This window comes from Humulus lupulus, chromosome 2 (genome assembly GCF_963169125.1).
Source record: "Humulus lupulus chromosome 2, drHumLupu1.1, whole genome shotgun sequence".
Classification (NCBI taxonomy): domain Eukaryota; kingdom Viridiplantae; phylum Streptophyta; class Magnoliopsida; order Rosales; family Cannabaceae; genus Humulus; species Humulus lupulus.
The window spans coordinates 270,755,277-270,776,709 of record NC_084794.1 but is presented as its reverse complement, the minus strand read 5'-3'; the positions used below and the strand labels follow the sequence as shown (position 1 = coordinate 270,776,709).

The window sequence follows — 21,433 nt, the reverse complement described above, 5'->3', positions numbered from 1 at the left end:
ACTCATTTTGTGTGTTTTTTGGGCCTTGGACCCTTCCATTTTGAGCTTTAAAGCTCACATTTTGTGTTGATTTAGAAAAAGAGGCATGATGACCATTCACTAATATAGCTAGGCTAATATTAATAATAAGATTTGATTTTATAAAATCATATTTTATTATTAATGTTTCAGATTTAGTTTGTAAACCCTATTTGTAGTTTAATTTCTTTTTAAATTTTTTCTTCTTCTATAAATAAGGACTCTTCTTTCACATTTGTATGTAATTTTAGAGTAAATAAACTATAGCAAAATTTCTACTCACTTTCTTCTCATACTTTCTTCTTAGAATTTTGTGAGAATGATGAGCATACTGGTATAATCTTCCTAGGAAGATTAGGGATGATTCCATATGTTAGTAATGTTATTTTGCTATTTTGATTTATTATGTTCTTAATATAATGTATTTGAGTTGTTTATGTTATTTCAACCTCATATTTATTTTGTTATCTTTATTTACTTGTGCTAATAATATATAAGATTAGTCATACTCTTTCTATGTGTTTCAAATTAGTAAAAGTAATATTGATACATAATTTTATGTCTAATCTTATATTGCATTATTGCCCTTGGATATTTTGTCATTTTTATATTTTTCATAAGATTAACATTGTGCTCCTAGAGTAAATAACTTTATAACTCGAACGGACTTTTGTTAGAAAATAATATGGACTTTAATGTTAGATTTTCTAAGTAAATGTTGGGATGTGAACTATTTACTTGTGTAGTTTTGTAAATCAAGTAACTAAGTAACTAAACAAGCATATGAATGATTTTTGAAACCTTTCTACTTTTCAACTCTTGATTACATCTTATTTTTATTTCACTTGTCTCATTTTATCATTTCATCAAAAAGACAACAAAAAAATCTCAAATCTATTTTCATTTTCATTTCTATTTACTTCATGTTACTAACTTTTTGTGTTATTTTTCTACTAATCTTTTGGTTTTAGGTTACCACCTTGTGGATCGACCATCTGACTTTTACTATAACTATCGCTTAGTGATTGTCACGTTTTGGGCGTTAAACAAATTTTGGCGTCGTTTTACTTCAAAAAAGTTCCATTTTTTTCTTCCTTTCTTCAATTTTATTTCTTTTTTTTTCTTTTTTTCTTCTTTCTTTGTTTGCAAGTGTCAAAAATACTAATTAAATCCTACAAAATAAAAAAAATTAAATTAAAATTAAATATTTTCAGCTCTTGAATACAAACTTGAGTTTCTCAATTAATGGTCTCGAATTACAGTATTTATAGGGACAAAATGGTGGTTGAGAGTGATAGGACAACTTATTGCGTTACTCAAAAAGCCCCTGACATTTGCAGTTGCCCCATTTGGCAATGTCCCAAGCACACACATGCTGGAGGTGAGACAAAAATGTTGTTTCGTTGAAGTCCGCCTCGCTTAAAGTGTCTCTTTGGCGAGGTCTGTTTCTAGTGAGGGCAATATAAGTGAGATCTTATTTGGCCATCCGGGGGCATTTAGACCCTCCTAGTTCGCTTAATTGGCATGTTCATGCCATGTCAGCTGCCACATCACTATATTCAAAATCAAGTATAACAAGTACAAAATTACCTTTATTAGTAAATTAAAAATAAATTTCATCTTTATAAATATGTGTTATTATAAGAAACTTAAAACATTACACTCAATCAAAATAAATAATAATTTCTTAAGAATTAAAAATTCAGTCATAATTTTTTAACTTATTTCTTAACTAAAATAAGAAAAAATATATATATAAATATAAAAAATTTATTTTGCTGTAATTTAAATCATTTATAATATTATAATATTAAGTTTTCTTATTAAAAAAAAAAAGAAATACATCAATTTGGCCTTGTATTTTTCTTGAATACACAATTAACCCATGTATTTTGTTAAATAATAATTTAGACTTTGTATTTAATAAAATAAATCAAAATAATACCCTAGACTCAATTTCGGTCAAAATATTTTCAAATATAATATTTATTTCTTAGCTCATCCAACACCTTCTCTGCTTTTTTATACTCATCGCATTGCTAACGATTCAAGAATTAATCTTATAACTAAAAATATTTTAACCAAAATTAGAACAATGGTCCTAAATTGATCCATTTTGTAAAACTTGTCATTTGGTAAAAGAATGGAGCAATTATGAAAAAATACAAACACCAAACTAGTTTCCTTAAAAAAATGATTATATATTTCGAATTTACTAAAAAATTAATTTTTTTAATTAATTGAGTAAAATAATATATTTAGTAATAATTAAACGAGTAAGAAAGGTGATGAAAAACCAAATGTATCAAAAATTTCTTTTTTTGCCAAAAGATATTAGAAAATTATATATTTTTACAAATTACTCTTTTTATCTCCGTAATTATTGCTCTAATGTCTTAATACTTTTCTTAAAAATGCAAATTCTATAAACAACTTCGATTAATAAATTAAATCACACCCTTTGTATGACTAATTTTCTCTTAAAATTAAATTAAATTCCTTTCTTTTTGCTGGATAAATTTAATGTCTTTCTTAAAAAAAAAAAGAAATTAAATTTGGGTTCCCCTTCATGAACTCGCATGAGACATCTAAATACCCTCGTATTCCTTCAATATTCAACACCTACAATAATAAATTCGATAGTAAAATCTGCCATTGGCCGGGACAATATCGTAATTTCAGTACCTGAACAGCTTTACTATAGGTACGATATTTGAAATTTGCGGAGCCACGCCTTCTCGATACACTGCATATCGCCACAACCGAGTTTCCAAGCCCTAACCAGCAGAGAAGAACACACTCGAACATGGTAATTGTTCCTTTTTCGCCTTAAAATTTGCTCTAATTTATTTATATATGATTGTAAGATATATAAACGGTTGATAATTTGAATGGGTGTAGGAAAATTACCCAATTTCGATCTATAACTGCGTTCGATTTGTTTGATCACACTTGGGTATTTCATTTTCTTTTTAAATTATGTATGTAAAAAAATGTATATATATTTATATTTAGAAGATAGGTTCGTCTTTTCTTGGTTTAGACGAGACTGTGGTTGTGAGGACATTGAGCACATTGCTCGTCTTCTTATTTTAGTATTTCATTTATGTTTTTTTAAAGCTCAGGCTGAATGAGTTAAAGGGTTGAAAGTAAATTTCGAGGCTTTTATTTTCATGAATAATTTTATCTTATGAACTTTTTAGTACCTGGGTTTAGCTCCTTCCACGCCCCCAAGTTCTGTGTTACTATTTGGAAATTCTTGATAACTAGTCAGGAAAGTATTGGTCAGAAGAAGCTATTCCATGTGATTGCAGCTATGAATTGGCTCTTTTTATTTTTGTTCCTTATTAAGACCGATAGTATGTATAAGTAAATTAAACGTTTTTGAAATGATAAACTGTAAATGGGTTACTCCATGACCAAACCTCATGTACCTTGTGGTGATATTATTAGTCACATGCTAATGTTTATGTTACTCGTGGCATTTTGGCAGGATGGACATGATGCGGATGACTCAAAGCAGAGCACTGCTGACATGACAGCATTTGTGAGTTTCTTGGAAACTATTTATCTGAAGAATATGTTTGTTCAAATTGAATGAATTTTATGCTTAAGTGCTTTTCATATGTTAAGGTTCCTAAGTTTCCAGTTATTTAGATCCTTAGTTGCAGTAGGTACATATTGTATAGACGAGACTAGAGACGACAAAGTTTGTGGATTTTGAATATTTTAGGATTGTACTCTCGGTATGAATGTAGAGACCAGCAAAAGAATCAAAGAAATTAATAATTTATAAAATGTGTTTCCATGTCTTTGGGTGCCCTTGGCAGGGTGGTAGACTTGTATATCATTTGGGTTTTGCATTTCACAGATTCACATTGTTCTTGTGTTATAATTATGGTATTTACTAAATACGAAGCAGAGGCTGCAAACTGCAGTTTTCTTTTTCATAGATGTATATAGTCTGTCTACCTTACTATGTGATACATCGTAGTTTATATTAAAAGCATAACTTTTGCTTAATCTTTTTTTTTTCTTCAGGTACAAAATCTTCTTCAGCAGATGGTGAGTTGTTCGTATGTATGAGGTTTTGTTATTGTAATTACTTATACTACCGTGGTGAATTAAGATATATGTCATACACTGCTGACATTGTTTTTGCTTACAGCAATCAAGATTCCAGGCAATGTCTGACTCTATCATTACAAAGAATATCCTTTCTTTATTTCTTTTTGTTGCACTTTTATGAGTTCATTCTACTTCAGTTCACTTCTTATTTTCACATATTAGGGAGGAATATGTTCATTTCATTTGGTCATTGTTAACAGCATATTGGCATTTTCATTCTGGCTTGTCATATAATGTATACGATCAGTACAACCTCTTGACAATTGTATTCTTTGTCTACTTGGTTTGTCGGAAAGAATGTCAAAATTTATGGTTTGTAGCATGGTGGAAATTTTGTATGGTTTTTACATTTATATTTTTAGTCACATGCACTTTGACTTTTGAGTTTTGTTTATTCTTATGGTTGGCTTCCAGATGAAACTTCCAGCGATTACTCCTTTTATGCACAAATTTGCTGGCTGACACACTGAAGTTTAATAGAAGTACTTTATGCTTATGATATTTTAGCGATTCTCATTATGACAGTAAAATTTAACATTGTCTATGTGAAAAATACTTGAATTGTACTTGTTTTTTGTCTCCTTAACTACAAGTCACTTGATGAGATGGGAAGCAGAATTGATGAGTTAGAACAAAGCATTAATGATCTCAAAACCGAAATGGGAGTGGAGGGCTCTCCTTCTCCTTCAATCCCTTCCAAGCTGAAGATCGAACCTGGCTCTCCAGTTCCGAAGATAGAATCTAAGTCCGGCGATGACTCAGTTTAAGAAGGTTGACAACATACTCTCTGATTTAAACTTTCTATTCCCTGATTCTGTGAGCCTTTTTGTTTTGGAATACGTAAAATGAGTAGTAAATAGAATATCATCAACTCTCAGACAAAGTTCAACATTTGTGTTGTTAAAAAGTCTGTGTTGTCATTTTCTCTGGCCAGTAATAGCTGGAAGCTTGAAGTATCAATCTTTTTAATTATTGAATCGAAATCTATCATTTTTTTTCTTTTCTTGTGTGTCAACATGTTAGATTTAAATCTGTGACTGGCCAACTGTCACTAGATGTGTGTCACCAAATCCTTAAATGTCTTCCTATTACATCTTTATATGTACCAACTAATTTTATCAATTTTATTAATATCCACATAGGATACAACCATTACTATAATGCCCTTTTGCACAAGTCCATCCAAATATATAAAAATATATATATATATTATACGAATACAAAGTTTTATTTACCATTGATGGTATTTCGAATCTCAGCAGAATCCCATGTAAAAATTAGGCTCAGAAGGAGCAAAAGCCACCACAACAATAAGAAGATAGCTCAAAGTTGTTCTAACTTTGCAAGGAAATATAGTTTGAATTTTTTTTTAAAAAAAAAAAGAAACTTTCTCAAACTGGCTTTTTGAAAATGGCCATGGAACCTTTGCAGCCTAGTTGTGTTGCACACACACACACTTGAGGTTCTTAATTTTAAGCAGGAATTGTAAGATTTTTTTTTCAAAAAAATTATGAGATTCTTGTGGCCCTCAAAATGTGGTTGTCCTGAGCTATGTTTCTATAGTTGAATATAGGCATAAGAAAAGTGAAAATAAAAAAGAATAGAAGAATAAAGTTATGTTTCTTCTGTAGATCCTAATGCGACAAAGAAATATGAGGTAAAATGCATCAAAAAGAAAAACTTAAGATTTAGATGCCATAATAATGAATGTGAGATCACATTCATGTGGGGGCTTTTGCTTTTAATTGTGGCCAGATAATCAGATTCCCAAAAAAAATATGATTCTTCTTCTTCTTTCTTTTCAATAAAATAAAAATAATTGATATTGGGAATGTGCTGGATCTTGGCAATCTGACACTACACTAGAGCCAATTGTCTAACTAGATTTGTATAACTTCATTAAATTTCTCAGCTGGAATTTGGCGTTTTCCGCTAAAAATCGAATATGAATTTGCCTAATAATGTCAACAATAATAATTAACATTATGAAAGAAAAAAAAAATTCTTCGAAAAAGAAAAAAAAAAGATGAGAGACATAATGAGAAAAGGGCTACCAAATATCAATGAGGCATGTGGTCCCTCTGATTTGTCTTGATTAATTGAAGATAAAAGAAAAAGGAGGACAGTTGTAAGTTGCAAGGACAATATAGTGAGATAACTCGAAATTTCATAGCCACAATTTCAAAAAATAAGTGAAGAAAATAAAATTTTATTCAAAACCAAGGTTCTTTGAAATTTAGAAAAAATGGTTTATCAATCTAGTACCCAGAATATAGAGAAACCACATGATGAATTTTGATATATATAAAAATAAAATTCAATTTTCATATCTCAAGATAATTAACAAACAGTCTATACAATAATAATGCATTCTGGATAGCATGGATTAATAATATATAAAAATCAAAATTACAAAAATTCAGAGATAAATTATGTCCTAATAAATTAAAAGTCACAAAATTAAAATAAAATAAAAAATAGATGTAATAAGCATTATTTTCAATTTTTTTTGAGAAATTATTCCAATCTCTTCTTCTTAATGTATATAACAAACAATCTTCAATCAGATTCATCAATATGTAATTAATAATACTTTAAAAGACACGAAAAAATTAAAATAAAATAAAAATAAAAAATAAAAAATATATTTATCTGCGGCAGCGAGTAATGGAACTGCATCCACGAGAGTAAGGATTGGCCTGAGCTCCAGGTCGGCAGTTGTAGTAGGAGGCGCCACGGCGAGAGCAAGGGACAGTGTTCCTCCTGAGCGCACCGTAGCTGATATAACGACTCGTGGCTAAAATACGCCGGTTGCTCTCCGAGTCCATCTCCATCTCCAGATCATCGTCTCCGGCTATGAGGCACTCTGCGATTGTTCCTGTGCAAGCCGATCTCGACGAAATCCAGCTCAGCTGGTGGCTGCCACTGAAATCTATGGCTGAGGATGAAGCCAGAGCTAAATTAACGGCGAAGATCGCACAAATGGCGAGAAAGCGAAAGGTGACGAGGCTTCGGGTTCCCATGGTTGGGTCTGTTTGTGAACAGTGTGTGGATGATGAGAATGGAGTAAGAAATGGAATGAAAGAGGTCAGGTTTTGGCTTCGGTGTTATAACTTATAAAGTCTATTATATTTTTAAATTGCCATTATTTTAGTGACTTATTTACGAGAAATGCCACTTGACTTTAACGTGACTCTCTATGCTTGTAATTTAAGAATGTCAATTGCTTTGTGGACAGCCACTAATCACCTTTTGACTTGTTTTTCTTTCCTTTTTCTTTTATTAATGGTTTTTTAAAATATCATTTCTTACTTTTTCGAATTTTGAATTTATAGTTTGTCTTTTCTTTTTTCTTTATTTCCAAAGCAAAAGCCAAAATTATAAAACAAACAAAAGGAGTTTGTATGCTAAATCATAAGAGTTTTTTTTTTTTTAAATATATTTTTTAAAATATTCTTATGTCTTTAGAACTCCTTTTTTACGTATAAAAATATATTGTATTTAAAAAATATATATAGTTTTTAAGGCTTTTAATTCAAAAATACATTTCATGCATCTACTATAAAAAAAAAAAAAATAATGGTAAGCAACGATTATGATGATGAATTAATATCGTATTACATAGTTCAATTTATATACGTAAATAAGTTATTATCTCAATTCATATACGTGAATAAGTTATGATATCGTTTTTTTATATGACGACATTCATTGTAGTTAGAACAATCATCTCGTATATTTTTTTAGAAATTTTAAATAATTTAGAATGTCAAAAATAGAGTTTAAATAGAATGTTACGCGTGTGGTAGTACTGGAAGTCTGAAACTCTATTTTTGACACTCTAAATTATTCAAAATATCTCAAGAAGTATATAGTATCATAATTGTTGATCTAATTATATACTTTACATATACCAAAAATCATAAAAATATTTAAAAATAAAAATAAAAATAAAACCTTAAAAAGATAGTTTTTTCTTTTTTAAATCATATTTATACTATATCTCAAATTTTAATTGTTAAAAAAATAGTACATGAGTCTTTTTTTTTTCTTATAAGCTAGTTAGGTGGATTATTTTCAAAATTTATACATAAGATTATTTTTGTTGTCATTTTTATTTTTATAATAATAATTTCTTCAAATTTTAACTTAATAAATATTAATTTTATGGTATTTTTATGGATTGATTCCATTTAGAAAATATTTATTGTTACTAAATTTCAATTCATAGAATTTTGTTTCTAGCAATGGTAGGGATACATATAAAATATACTCAAATTATACATTTAAGACATGACAAAATTTTCACACTTGGAAAACATACGAGTAATGGAAAATTATGATATATCATTGTGAAAAAGAATTGAGCCAATTTCAAAATCATTAACCAAAAAAAGAAAAAGAAAAAGTGGAAGATGATTAGATAAAGCCGTCTTCCGCTAATGATGGAGATAAGTAATAGCCTCCAAAGGTAGTCATATATGATAATGGACAGCCAAATGTGAGTGTGACAATGAGGTGTAATTACGTACGAGTTATGTAATTCTAAAAATGACTAAATGTGTGTGCCTTTGTTTAGTTGTACCAATTAAAAGTCCTAAAATGGATGTCGTTTTCCAGGAAAACGACAGCCTAGCGCACTTTGTGGCTTACACTCCAATACATTGACAAATGTAAGGCTTCCACACACCTGCGCTTCATTCATATTCAACACCACAAAACACACATTATGTCAATAATAACGCGTTCATAGGGCTGTCATTATTTCATCTTCACACCTAAATATATGAAATATATTCTTTAATCAAGACCAACAAAATAATAGTAATAAGGGTAATTACCGGTATAAATATCAATAAGGAGCTTATACATATGAGCAATTAATAAAAATATTTTTTTTTCAGCTGCAGTGCTAATTCTTTACATTTTATAACACTTTGGTCTTAAAAGTTAATTTTGTATCAGTTAGGTCTTCAACCTTTTTAAATTATATTATTTAAGTCCCTAAATGTTATTTTTATTTCTTTCAAATTACATAAATAAAATATAAAAAATGGTGAATCAATCTTAAAAAAATTAAACCACTTAATTTATGACAATACCAAACATAACATTAAAAAAATATATATTTTCATGACATTTTAAAAAATATTTAATAGTTTTACAAACTAAATTAATTTATTATAAAAAAAATTATTACCTGTATTTTTTAATATTAATAATTAAACTATCACGAGATTATCAATATTTATTGTGTATATATTTATTTTTATTTTGTAATTTTTTTATAATGCAACTTATACCTAATCATATATATCTCTTCTATATAAAAAGTGTGTAGATAACATAATTTCTTTGTTTTAACGGTTTTTTATTTTTTTAATGTCAACTTTAACGGAATATTCTTATATTTAACAGAATATTCTTATATTTAACGGTAGTTTGTAAACATCACTTAAACTTAAATAAAATAAAATAAATAATTAAAAATTTAAAATAGGATATTTTACAATGATAATTATTTAAAAATAATAAATAATTAAACAAATTAAAATATAATATTTTTGAGATATTTTACCATGATAATTATTTAAAAATAATAAATAATTAAACAAATTAAAATAGCATATTTTTTTAGATATTTTACAATGATAATTATTTAAAAATAATAAAATCATATGTTTTATAACTTAAATAAAATTTAATTAAACTTAAACTCACTTATTAGAATAATATCATATTAAAAATATAATATAATCTACTGTTAATTAGCACCAACTTATTTTTTTTTTAAAAAAACTAGCAAGAAACTTAAATTTAAAATCCACGTATAATATTTAATATTACATTAAACGCATAATATATAATCTCTTGTTATCACTCTCAAATTCAAAAACTAGAACAAATATAAACTTAAACAAAAATAAATAAATTATTTAATTATAACATGATATTTATTTGAAATTTATATGACATTTGTACGCCCTGAATATCCACACGCACTTTGGCGAGCTAGAAAATGGCCAAAAGCGATCTGCCACGTGTCAACCGTTCACTTGGGGCTGTTTGTTACGGTCCCCTAAATAACTACTCGAGCTGATGGATCATTTAGCTGCTTCTTGCTTGGAGTCATTGTGTCGACATAATAGAAGTCACGGGCTAGCGCCACATTGAGCTCGTGGTGCATCAGAGGTCTGATATACCCTCAGATCCTTATAAAGTCAACCACGCAATATAAACGTGCGAATACCAGACATCACGTATCTGTTCTATTCCAGAATTCTCGGATACGCAGTATAAACGTGCGTGTTCAGACATCCCACGTCTGATTTGGGCCATGCGTCCCATTACTCATCTTTACCTATTGATTAGACCCCACTTCACTATAATATAAAATGTAAATATAAATCATTGATGTAACAAATATGATTTGAGGGATCAAAAGGGTCACGGGATGACCCTTTTCCCTTGCCCAGGGGTCAACCTCCTATAAATACCGAAATCCTGGATAATGCAAAGGGTTGGCTTCTCCTTGTAAAGTAAATACTCTGTAAGAAATAGTAAGGAGAGATCAATAATATTGACTGGTGGACTAGAGGGATTTTAACCTCCGAACTACCTAAAAAAGGAGTGACCATCTTTTCTTTGCAATTATCATCCACATTCTCGATTATTATTAATTTTCATATTACAGTTTATCAATCAATACTAATTCATCCTATTTATTCGTATAATTTACTGTTAGTGAAAAACCGCGTCGACAACATTAATATAAATTTAATAAAAATAATTAATGAATTCTATAAATAAAACTAAGGAAACGTGCATTGCATGTTACTTGTATCTAATATATATATATATGTATATATATATGCACATAAATAACTTTATATACATTGTTAAGTTTTAAAAAAATATATGAAATAAACAAGTATATAAATTGATAATATCAAGATAATCTAGATAATATGGTCATTAATATTAATTATAAAACAACAATGTAGGTAAGAATATTTTTTATAATGAAACAATAATTTAATTTATAAAAATATTAAATATTTTTAAAAATATCATGAAAATATTTCTTTTTCATATCATGTTTGTTATTGTCATAAATTAAATGTCCAAATATTTTAAAAATAATTCACCATTTATTTTGTAATTTTTTATGTATTTCAAAAGAAAAAAATAAATGAAAATAACATTTAGGGACATAATTAGTGATGCACATGGGGCGAGTAATTGGCGGGGAGTGCTCTCTCCATCCCTGTCCCCATTTATAATTTTAATCCTCGTTCTCGCTCCATCCCTGTTTATTCTCCACCGGGGACAGGGTGAGGAATCACCTATAGGGGCGAGGAATCCATATTGGGAACTTATTTATTTATTAATTAAATTTAGATTAAAATTTTAAAATAAAAATAGTAAATTATATGTAAATTAAAATATTGCACCATATTTATGATTTAAAATATTAAACATGATCCCAAATAAAACTTAAAATATTAAAAAAATTATTAATATACTACAATAACACATAAAGAAAAATATAAAATACATATAAAATATAACAAAAATATATAATAGTTTAAACGGATCTTCGCCTTGTTCTCCATTTAGACGGGGATTCTCAGCCCCATTATGGGTGGGTCCCGAGAAAAAGTACATCCTTAGACCTAAATGATACAATTTAAAAAAGTTGGGGACGTAACTCATACAAAATCAACTTTTAAAACCTAAGGTTGCGTTTGGTAAAATTTTTGGTGTTGTTTGGTAACACTTAAAAAAATAGTTTTTTATTTAATTAATTAAAAATTTGAAAATTAAACATAAAATGTGTTTGGTAACTCTATTTTTATTTATTATTTTTTAAAATTTTAATTAAAATTTATTAAATTTTGAAAATATAATTTTTTCACTTTCAAATTTTTTTTAAACAGTTTTCAATTTTTCCTTACTTTTTTTTCTTCTCTTCTTCTAATCAACATCTTATATTGTTAAACAAAAAATAAAAATAAAAGTTATCTAAGGCATTTATTATTTTTTGTTTTTAAAAACAAAAAACAAAAATAGTCACCAAACATATTTTTATTTTTTAAAAATAAAGAAACAAAAATAAAATAATATTTCTATTTTTGTGTTTAAAAAATTCCAAAACAAAAATTTTACCAAACGGGCCCTATGTTTTTAAATTTTTTAAACTCAAAAATAAAAATATATTTTTGTTTTATGTTTTTTTATTTTTATAAAATAAAAATGCGTTTGATAACCATTTTTGTTTTTTTTTTAAATAAAAATAAAATGTGTTTGGTAACTTTTATTTTTATTTTTTGTTTAAAAAAATAAAAAATAAAAAAACATGTTTGGTAAATATTTTTTTTAAAATTTATTTTTTATTTTTATTTTCTAAACTAAAAAATAAAAATATTTTTTGTGACCACTATTTATTATTTAAAAATAAATAATAAGAAAATTATAGTAAACAAAGATCATATTAATAATATTCAAATAATCTCAAATTTCAAAACTTAATATCTATCCACGAGATAACACAAAATCAAGAAAGTTTACATAGTAAAATAAAAATATATGAACTGATAATTGTCCAAACTTAAAATAAAGTATTAAACGAGTCATAATGAAAGAAATATGTAATATATTTATATGATTGGATCAGAATAAAACTACTGCATTGACCTAACTGCAAGCACACATCAAATGAGTTTTAGATCCCAACTTCAGGTACAGATTCAATGATTATTCAAATGAAATAATAAATTCATATAAGTGAATCAGATAGAATTTAAACTTCCAACTAGAGCTGGCATAGTGCATAGTAAAATTCCATTAATAATAAACAAGTAAAGACGACCAAAAGAGATCTTCAAAATAATAGTGAGATCGTATAAAAGAAATTCGCATAACAAGAAAGAGGCATTCTAGCTTCTATGTAACGCCCTACTTCCTTAGAGCCGTTACCAAGTGTGTTTAAAATCGTGCTTTCAACTCGCTAATCGAGGTTTTACTTCAAATCGTGTAACTAAGCCATAATTAAAAGGAAAGCATTAGAGAAAGTATTTATTTTATAGCAAATCATAAAAGTTTACACCTGGGATCCCAAAACATACTTTTAGAAAGTATTTACAACACAAAACTGATCAGGGTCGACTAAACAACAAAATCTAAGTTCATTTACAAGCATCTCCCAAAATCCCCTAGCTGTGGCAGCCAGGCTGGCCGGACATGTACACGCCGCCTCACGCCAGCTGTACTCATGGTTGGTTGATCTTCTCTTTACCCTTACCTACACCACAGAGCATCTGTGAGCCGAAGCCCAGTAAGAAAACTCATAACAGATAACATATGCAATACACAAGTCAAACATATAAGCAGGCCACCAATGGCTAAACACATACAGCCTAGCCGTCCCAGGCGTTTACCAAGCCCTGGGTTCGCGGACCACACCATAAGGATATCCCAAGTATCCTGTTAGGGACTCGCCCTGGCAACTCGCACCCCACGTGCTCAACGCCGCTCCCGGCCTTTTGCCGTTCTCGGCCTTGCACTCAACGTGCTTGATGTCGTTCCCGGCCCCACGCCGTTCTCGGTCTACACCGTTCCCGGCACTCGCCGATCACACATATAATATCAAACATGATATACCAACAAGTACAGAATTCAAGCATAAACAGATAAAGAGCTACGCTCTGCAATTCTAACATATGGGGCTCGGCCCTGCATATCATTTCCATTCAGCACACTGGGCTCAACCCTGCACACAAGCTCCATGGAAACAGGGGTTTTCTTACCTGAGTTCCGAGCTTCCTGAGCACCGATGCCCCGAGCACAGTCCTCTAATGCGAGCCTCGCCGAAACCCTAGTCACAACACATTAACAATGTCCATCCATAAAATTCTAATCCACTAAATAACTTCGAGCCATAATTCTAACCTCCGGAACCTTGAATTCTATCAATCCGGGTGATAAAATCCACCCCGAGCCTTACCCCTTGAGTTCTCGAGCCTAAAATACCTTAAAAACCCAAACTGACACTAAGGGTCGTGGCCCCACCCACTAGAGTCGCGGCTAGCCTCAAAACAGAGGCTAGCTCTCCACTGACCCCCACGTGGGCCGCGGCGCGCATGAATTCTCTCAGCCTTCCATGGCCGCGCGCGCACGCGGGCCGCGGTACACCCCTCCTAGGGCCGCGGCGCTCCACAGCGAACCCAGATTTCTACACCAGTTTTCTATCCTTTCTTCAAGCCAATTCCCACCAAAACCAAACTAACAATCCTAGTTAATAACACCATCATTCCAGCTCAATTTCAATACCAAAGCCCAACAGAAATCTTCTCCAAAATACAACTAGAACACCCAAAAACAGCCTAGATTCTACCCACATGCAAAGCTTGAAAACACAGTTGAAACTTGAACATAACTTCCATGGAAAAGCTTACCTCTTGCTGAATTTTAACCCCTGATGTTGAACCTTAATATTCAAGCCTTAAGCTTCTAAGTTAACACAACTGAATCCCTTGCTTATGCTAGCTTGCACCAAGAATTCCCTTTGAGTCTATTCTTGAGTTTTGCCTTAGAGAGTGAGAGAGGAAGCAAAAGCTAACTTCAGTTCTAGGAAAGTGTGGGTCGGTTTCTCAAGGTTTCTAAACAGTTCCTTTTTTTTGTTTTATATAACTTAAGTCTAAAGGGTTACCTCAAGGCTCGGGGTACCAAAACGTCCCCGAGGGCAAAAATGGTAAATTCCCCAAATATTCCCGCCTAGACATTCTATCCTCAAATATATCTCCAAATATTTGTTCTTATGTCCCGATAATCCCATAACTCATCTAATACCCGAATTACCCCTCGACTCGCCCCGAGTCCAAATCTCAACCCCGTTGTGACCCTCTGGCTAATCGCTCCCCAGGACTGTCTCGGATCGTGCTGTACAGACATATCACACATATACAACATATATCTCATTTATCACATTTATGCCCCTAATATCCAGACGGGGCCCACATGCACATTTAACTCAATTAAACTTGCATCATAATCATATATACACATAAATTCACATATAAGCATACTAAACCACTTATTGCCCTTCAGGCACACTAATCAAGGCCCTAAGCCTGATTAGCAAATTCGGGTCGTTACAACTATCCCCTCCTCACAGAAATTTCGTCCTCGAAATTACCTGAACAACTCGGGGTATCGCTCCCTCATCTCTGACTCAAGTTCCCACGTTGCCTCCTCAACCTTGTTGTTTCTCCACAGCACTTTCACCAAGGCGATGGTCTTGCTCCTCAAGACCTTATCTTTTCGGTCAAGAATTTGAACTGGCTTTTCTTCATAGGATAAATCCTGATCAAGCTCCAAGTTCTCAAAACTTAAGACATGTGTTGAATCTGACATATACTTCCGGAGCATAGATATATGGAACACATCATGAACCCCCGATAAAGCTGGAGGCATCGCTAATCTATAAGCTACCTCCCCAACTCGTTCCAGAATCTCGAAGGGGCCAACAAACCTGGGGCTCAACTTACCCCGACCACCAAACCGTTTCACACCCCTCATGGGTGAAACCCTAAGGAATACATGATCACCTACCTGAAACTCCACGCTCCTGCGTCTCAGGTTTGAATAGCTTTTCTGTCGACTCTGGGAGGCGAGCATACACGCTCTAATCTTCTCAACTGCCTCATTGGTCCTCTGAACCATCTCTGGACCCAAACACCTTCTCTCACCTGTTTCATCCCAATGAATAGGTGATCTACACTTCCTTCCATAAAGCATCTCGTACGGAGCCACACCAATGGTCGCCTAATAACTATTGTTGTACGAGAATTCGATCAAAGGGAGATACCTACTCCACGATCCCCCAAAGTCAAGCACACAGGCCCGCAGCAGATCCTCCAATATCTGAATCGTCCTCTCAGACTGCCCATCCGTCTGAGGATGATAAGCGGTACTAAACCGTAACTGCGTGCCCATAGCCTTCTGCAAACTCTACCAGAACTTGGAAGTGAAGGTGGGGTCTCTGTCCGACACTATTGACCTCGGAGTCCCATGAAGTCGAACAATCTCCCTCACATACAACTCAGCGTACTGCTCCACAGTATAAGCTGTCTTAACAGGCAAAAAGTGGGCGGACTTGGTATACCTATCCACAATTACCCACACAGAGTCATGTTGTCCTACAGTTCTCGGTAAACCAACCACGAAATCCATAGTAATATCTTCCCACTTCCACTCTGGGATCCCCAAAGGCTGCAATAACCCCACTGGCCTCTGGTGCTCAGCCTTAACTTGCTGACAAGTTAAGCACTTAGCCACATAATCCACCACATCCCTCTTCATGCCCGACCACCAATATAAAACTTTCAAGTCCTGGTACATCTTCGTCGTACCCGGGTGCAAGGAATAAGGAGTGGTATGTGATTCATCCAAGATCTCACGCCGGAGATCAGAATCCATCGGAACACAGATCCGACCCTTATACTTCAGTAATCCCATCCCTGAAATGGAGAAGTCCTTTGTCGCTCCGGCTAAAGCACTCTCCCTATGACCTCGCAACAGAGAATCCTTCTCCTGTGCTTCCTTGATTCTCTCAAGGAGTGTAGACTGAAGAGTGATGTTGGCCAACTGACGAACCACCAACTCTATACTCGCTCTGGTCATCTCCTCAGCTAACTTATCAGATATCTGCCTCGAGCTAAACAACTGTCATGGGCCCTTCCGACTCAATGCATCTGCCACAACATTAGCCTTCCCAGGATGGTAGAGGATATCACAATCATAATCCTTAACCAACTCCAGCCACCGCCTCTGGCACATATTCAAGTCCTTATGGGTAAAGAAATACTTTAGGCTCTTATGGTCAGTGTATATCTCGTACTTCTCACCATAAAGATAATGCCTCCAAATCTTAAGTGCAAACACCACTGCTGCCAACTCTAGGTCATGTGTAGGATATCTCTGCTCATACTCCTTTAACTGTCTCGATGCATAGGCTATCACCTTGCCATCTTGCATCAACACACACCCCAAACCTGCCTGGATGCATCACAGTAGACCACAAAATTTTCATTCTCTGTCGTCAAGCTAAGTACTGGCGCAATAATCAATCACCGCTTAAGTTCCTTAAAACTGTTCTCACATCTGTCCGTCCAGACGTACCTGGTCTTCTTCCTTGTCAACTCTGTCAATGGCGTAGCTATTCTGGAGAACCCCTCAACAAATCGCCGATAGTACCCTGCCAAACCCAGAAAGCTTCTCACCTCAGGAACATTACTCGGTCTAGGCCAATCTCTGACCGCCTCAATCTTGCTTGGGTCAACCAGAATCCCCTCCTTACTGACAATGTGGCCCAGAAATGTAACTTGTGGCAACCAAAACTCACACTTACTGAACTTAGCATACAACTTATGTTCCCTCAACCGCTGTAGTACCAACCCCAGATGCTGCTCATGCTCCATCTCTGATTAAGAGTATATCAAGATATCGTCAATGAATACGATCACAAACTTGTCCAGATAATCCTTGAAAACCCTATTCATCATGTCCATAAAAGCTGCTGAGGCATTGGTTAATCCAAAGGACATAACCAGGAATCCATAGTGTCCATACCTCATTCGGAAAGCGGTCTTTGGTATGTCCTCCTCTTTAATCCTTAATTGATGGTATCCTGATCGGAGATCCATCTTGGAAAACACTGTTTTTCCCTGTAGCTGATCAAACAAATCGTCGATTCTAGGCAATGGATACTTATTCTTAATAGTTAACTTATTCAGCTCCCTGTAATCAATACACATCCTGAGGGATCCATCCTTCTTCTTAACAAACAACACCGGAGCACCCCATGGCGAGAAACTCGGTCTAATGAACCTCAAATCAAGTAACTCCTGCAACTGAATCTTCAACTCTTTTAATTCCGCCGGAGCCATTCTGTAAGGTGTCCTGGATACTGGCTCCGCTCCTGGTATCAATTCTATAACAAAGTCAATCTCCCTCTGAGGTGGCAACCCTGGCAAGTCCGCTGGAAACAACTCCGGAAACTCACACACCACCCTTGTCTCACCCGATCCAACCGGCACCACCCTAGAAGTATCCACAACGCTTGCCAGGAATCCTATGCAACCTTCCTTCATCAGGTCCCTAGCCCTTAAGGCTGAAACCATAGGTACACGCGGTCCACCAACCGACCCCACAAACACAAAGGGTACCTCCCCTTCTGGTTCAAAAGTCACCCTTCTGCGCCTGCAGTCAATCGTTGCCCCATACTTGGATAGCCAGTCCATCCCCAAGATCATGTCAAAATCATCCATCTCTAGCTCAATCAAATCAACAAACAATTCCCTACCATCTACCTCCACTGGCAGTGCCCTAATCCACTTCCTAGAGACTACCAATTCTCCTGTTGGCAACAAAGTCTGAAATCCTCTAGCATACACACCACTAGGTCTACAAAGCTAATCTATCACCCTAGCAGATACAAATGAATGGGTAGCCCCTGAATCAAACAATGCAGTATACAAAGAACCAGCGCTAGAGATCTGACCTGTCACCACTGAGGGGCTAGCCTCCGCCTCAGTCTGTGTCAAAGTGAATACCCTGGCAGGAGCAAGACTGTCACTCTGCTTCTGATCCTCCTTCTTAACATAAGGGCAATCCCTCTTCAAATGGCTGGCACTCCCACAAAAAAAGAAAGCCCTGATTCTACACTCACTCTGGTGTTGACGCCTGCACCGTGGACACATAGGGAAACTCCTCCAATTATCACTGCCACCCTGTCGGCCAGTGGTAGCACCTCGCACTCTCCTATCAGAACTAGGAGGAGTAAATGAATCTGGAACTCTTCTTTTCTGCTCACTGGGGCCACTGCCCCGACTGGACCCAACAAAAGGAGGCACCGTCCTCCTGGCATCGCGCCTAACAGCGCTGTCTTTCCATATCTGATCCTCAGCCCTCTCTGCAGTAAGGGCCTTATCCACCGCTTGGCCATAAGTGGTAATCGCCGGATCCAAGGTAATATTCACATCGCGAGCAATCATAACATTCAACCCCCGCACGAACCTATCCCTCCTGGCCGCATCTGTCGGCACTAGATCTAGCGCAAACTTCGCCAATCTATCAAACTTTATAGCATACTCTGTTACTGTTGATCGATTCTGAGTCAGGTTGATAAACTCATCAACCTTCGCAGCTCGTACTGCCACGCTGTAGTATTTCTTATTGAAGACACCCTTAAATTCCTCCCATGTCATGACTGCGACATTTCTCCGCTGACTTACCACGTCCCACCAGATACGGGCATCAGCCCTGAGCATATAGCTTGCACAAGCAACCCTTTCATGTCCTTCGACCCTCATAAAATCCAAGATCAAGGAAATCAGGTTCATCCACTGCTCCGCCAGCAGTGGGTCCGAACCACCCTCAAAGGTAGGAGGTTGCTGCTTCCTGAATCTTTCATACAAAGGTTCCAACCTATTCTCCAAAGTAGACTGAATAGGCACTGGCACTGCAGCCTGCTGCATAGGCAACCCAGTAACCTGAGGCGAGGCCTGCTGCCTCGTCTGACGCAGTTCTTCCTCTGTTCTCTGCAGTCTGGCCTCCATTTCGGCCAATATCTGTTGCTAGTTCTGTGGGGCAGGTGGAGGGTCCTGACCCTGATTGTCATCCTCGGCCCTACTGCCGCAGATTCTAGCTGATTGACGAGGCATCTCAACAAATATGCCTGCAACCAACGACGCCGCTCATTAGGCATGATAACAGCATCCAAAACCACCTCCCAGGCACATCAGTAAACCACACACAACAACTCACAAAGCATATAACACACAATGGGCCATGCCCTAACATCATGCATATGTTAACTAATTCATCATGCTCTATACAAAATAAACAGGCATACAGGGCATTTAAACACATATTCAGACATACCAACCAATCTTACCAACCAACCCTGAGTTAAGCCTGTCACTGACTGCGTGTGTACATGTTCGGTCAATCTCCAGAACCAATAACCTTGGCTCGCTCTGATACAAAGTTGTAACGCCCTACTTCCTTAGAGCAGTTGCCAAGTGTGTTTAAAATCGTGCTTTTAACTCGCTAATCGAGGTTTTACTTCAAATCGTGTAACTAAGCCATAATTAAAAGGAAAACATTAGAGAAAGTAGTTTTTTTATAGCAAATCATAAAAGTTTACACCTGGGATCCCAAAACATAGTTTTAGAAAGTATTTACAACACAAAACTGATCAGGGTCGACTAAATGACAAAATCTAAGTTCATTTACAAGCATCTCCCAAAATCCCCTAGCTATGGTAGCCAGACTGGCCGGACATGTACACGCCGCCTCACGCCAGCTGTACTCATGGTTGGTTGATCTTCTCTTTACCCTTACCTGCACCACAGAGCATCTGTGAGCCGAAGCCCAGCAAGAAAACCCATAACAGATAACATATGCAATACACAAGTCAAACATATAAGCAGGCCACCAATGGCTAAACACATATGGCCTAGCCGTCCCAGGCGTTTACCAAGCCCTGGGTTCGCAGTCCACACCGTAAGGATATCCCAGGTATCCTGTTAGGGACTCGCCCTGACAACTCACACCCCACGTGCTCAACGTCGCTCTCGGCCTTTTGCCGTTCTCGGCCTTGCACTCAACGTGCTTGATGCCGTTCCCGGCCCATGTCGTTCTCGGTCTACACCGTTCCCGGCCCTCGCCGATCACACATATAATATCAAACATGATATACCAACAAGTACAGAATTCAAGCATAAACAGATAAAAAGCTACGCTCTGCAATTCTAACATATGGGGCTCGGCCCTGCATATCATTTCCATTCAGCACACTGGGCTCAACCCTGCACACAAGCTCCATGGAAACAGGGGTTTTCTTACCTGAGTTCCGAGCTTCCTGAGCACCGATGCCCCGAGCACAGTCCTCTAATGCGAGCCTCGCCGAAACCCTAGTCACAACACATTAACAATGTCCATCCATAAAATTCTAATCCACTAAATAACTTCGAGCCATAATTCTAACCTCCGGAACCTTGAATTCTATCAATCCTGGTAATAAAATCCATCCCGAGCCTTACCCCTTGAGTTCTCGAGCCTAAAATACCTTAAAAACCCAAACTGACACTAAGGGTCGCGGCCCCACCCACTAGAGCCGCGGCTAGCCTCAAAACAGAGGCTAGCTCTCCACTGACCCCCAAGCGGGCCGCGGTGCGCCCACCAGGCGCCGCAGCGCGCATGAATTCTCTCGGCCTTCCAT

The 21,433-nt window shown here is 35.2% G+C and overlaps 2 protein-coding genes across 2 annotated transcripts; one reads left to right on the top strand and one right to left on the bottom strand.

Moving 5' to 3' along the window:
* The first annotated feature begins 2,674 nt into the window (after positions 1–2,674).
* On the top strand, positions 2,675–5,146 carry LOC133819402 (heat shock factor-binding protein). Its single transcript, XM_062252652.1, has 5 exons — positions 2,675–2,827; positions 3,512–3,565; positions 4,060–4,083; positions 4,187–4,229; positions 4,744–5,146. Exons 1-5 carry the CDS (start codon positions 2,825–2,827, stop codon positions 4,911–4,913), a joined length of 294 nt encoding a protein of 97 aa, XP_062108636.1. The 5' UTR covers positions 2,675–2,824; the 3' UTR covers positions 4,914–5,146.
* A 1,357-nt stretch (positions 5,147–6,503) lies between these two features.
* LOC133819401 (protein RALF-like 33) lies at positions 6,504–7,243 on the bottom strand. Its single transcript, XM_062252651.1, has one exon. The coding sequence runs from the start codon at positions 7,167–7,169 to the stop codon at positions 6,795–6,797; it is 375 nt and encodes a 124-aa protein (XP_062108635.1). The 5' UTR covers positions 7,170–7,243; the 3' UTR covers positions 6,504–6,794.
* Between the last annotated feature and the right edge of the window lie 14,190 nt (positions 7,244–21,433).

Excerpts from the sequence above, each read along its gene's own strand:
- LOC133819402 (XM_062252652.1), top strand. Across the intron at positions 3,566-4,059 it reads CTGCTGACATGACAGCATTT|GTACAAAATCTTCTTCAGCA; the intron begins GTGAGTTTCTTG and ends TTTTTTCTTCAG. Across the intron at positions 4,230-4,743 it reads TGACTCTATCATTACAAAGA|TTGATGAGATGGGAAGCAGA; the intron begins ATATCCTTTCTT and ends ACTACAAGTCAC.
- LOC133819401 (XM_062252651.1), bottom strand. The coding sequence starts at position 7,169 with ATGGGAACCCGAAGCCTCGTCACCTTTCGCTTTCTCGCCATTTGTGCG.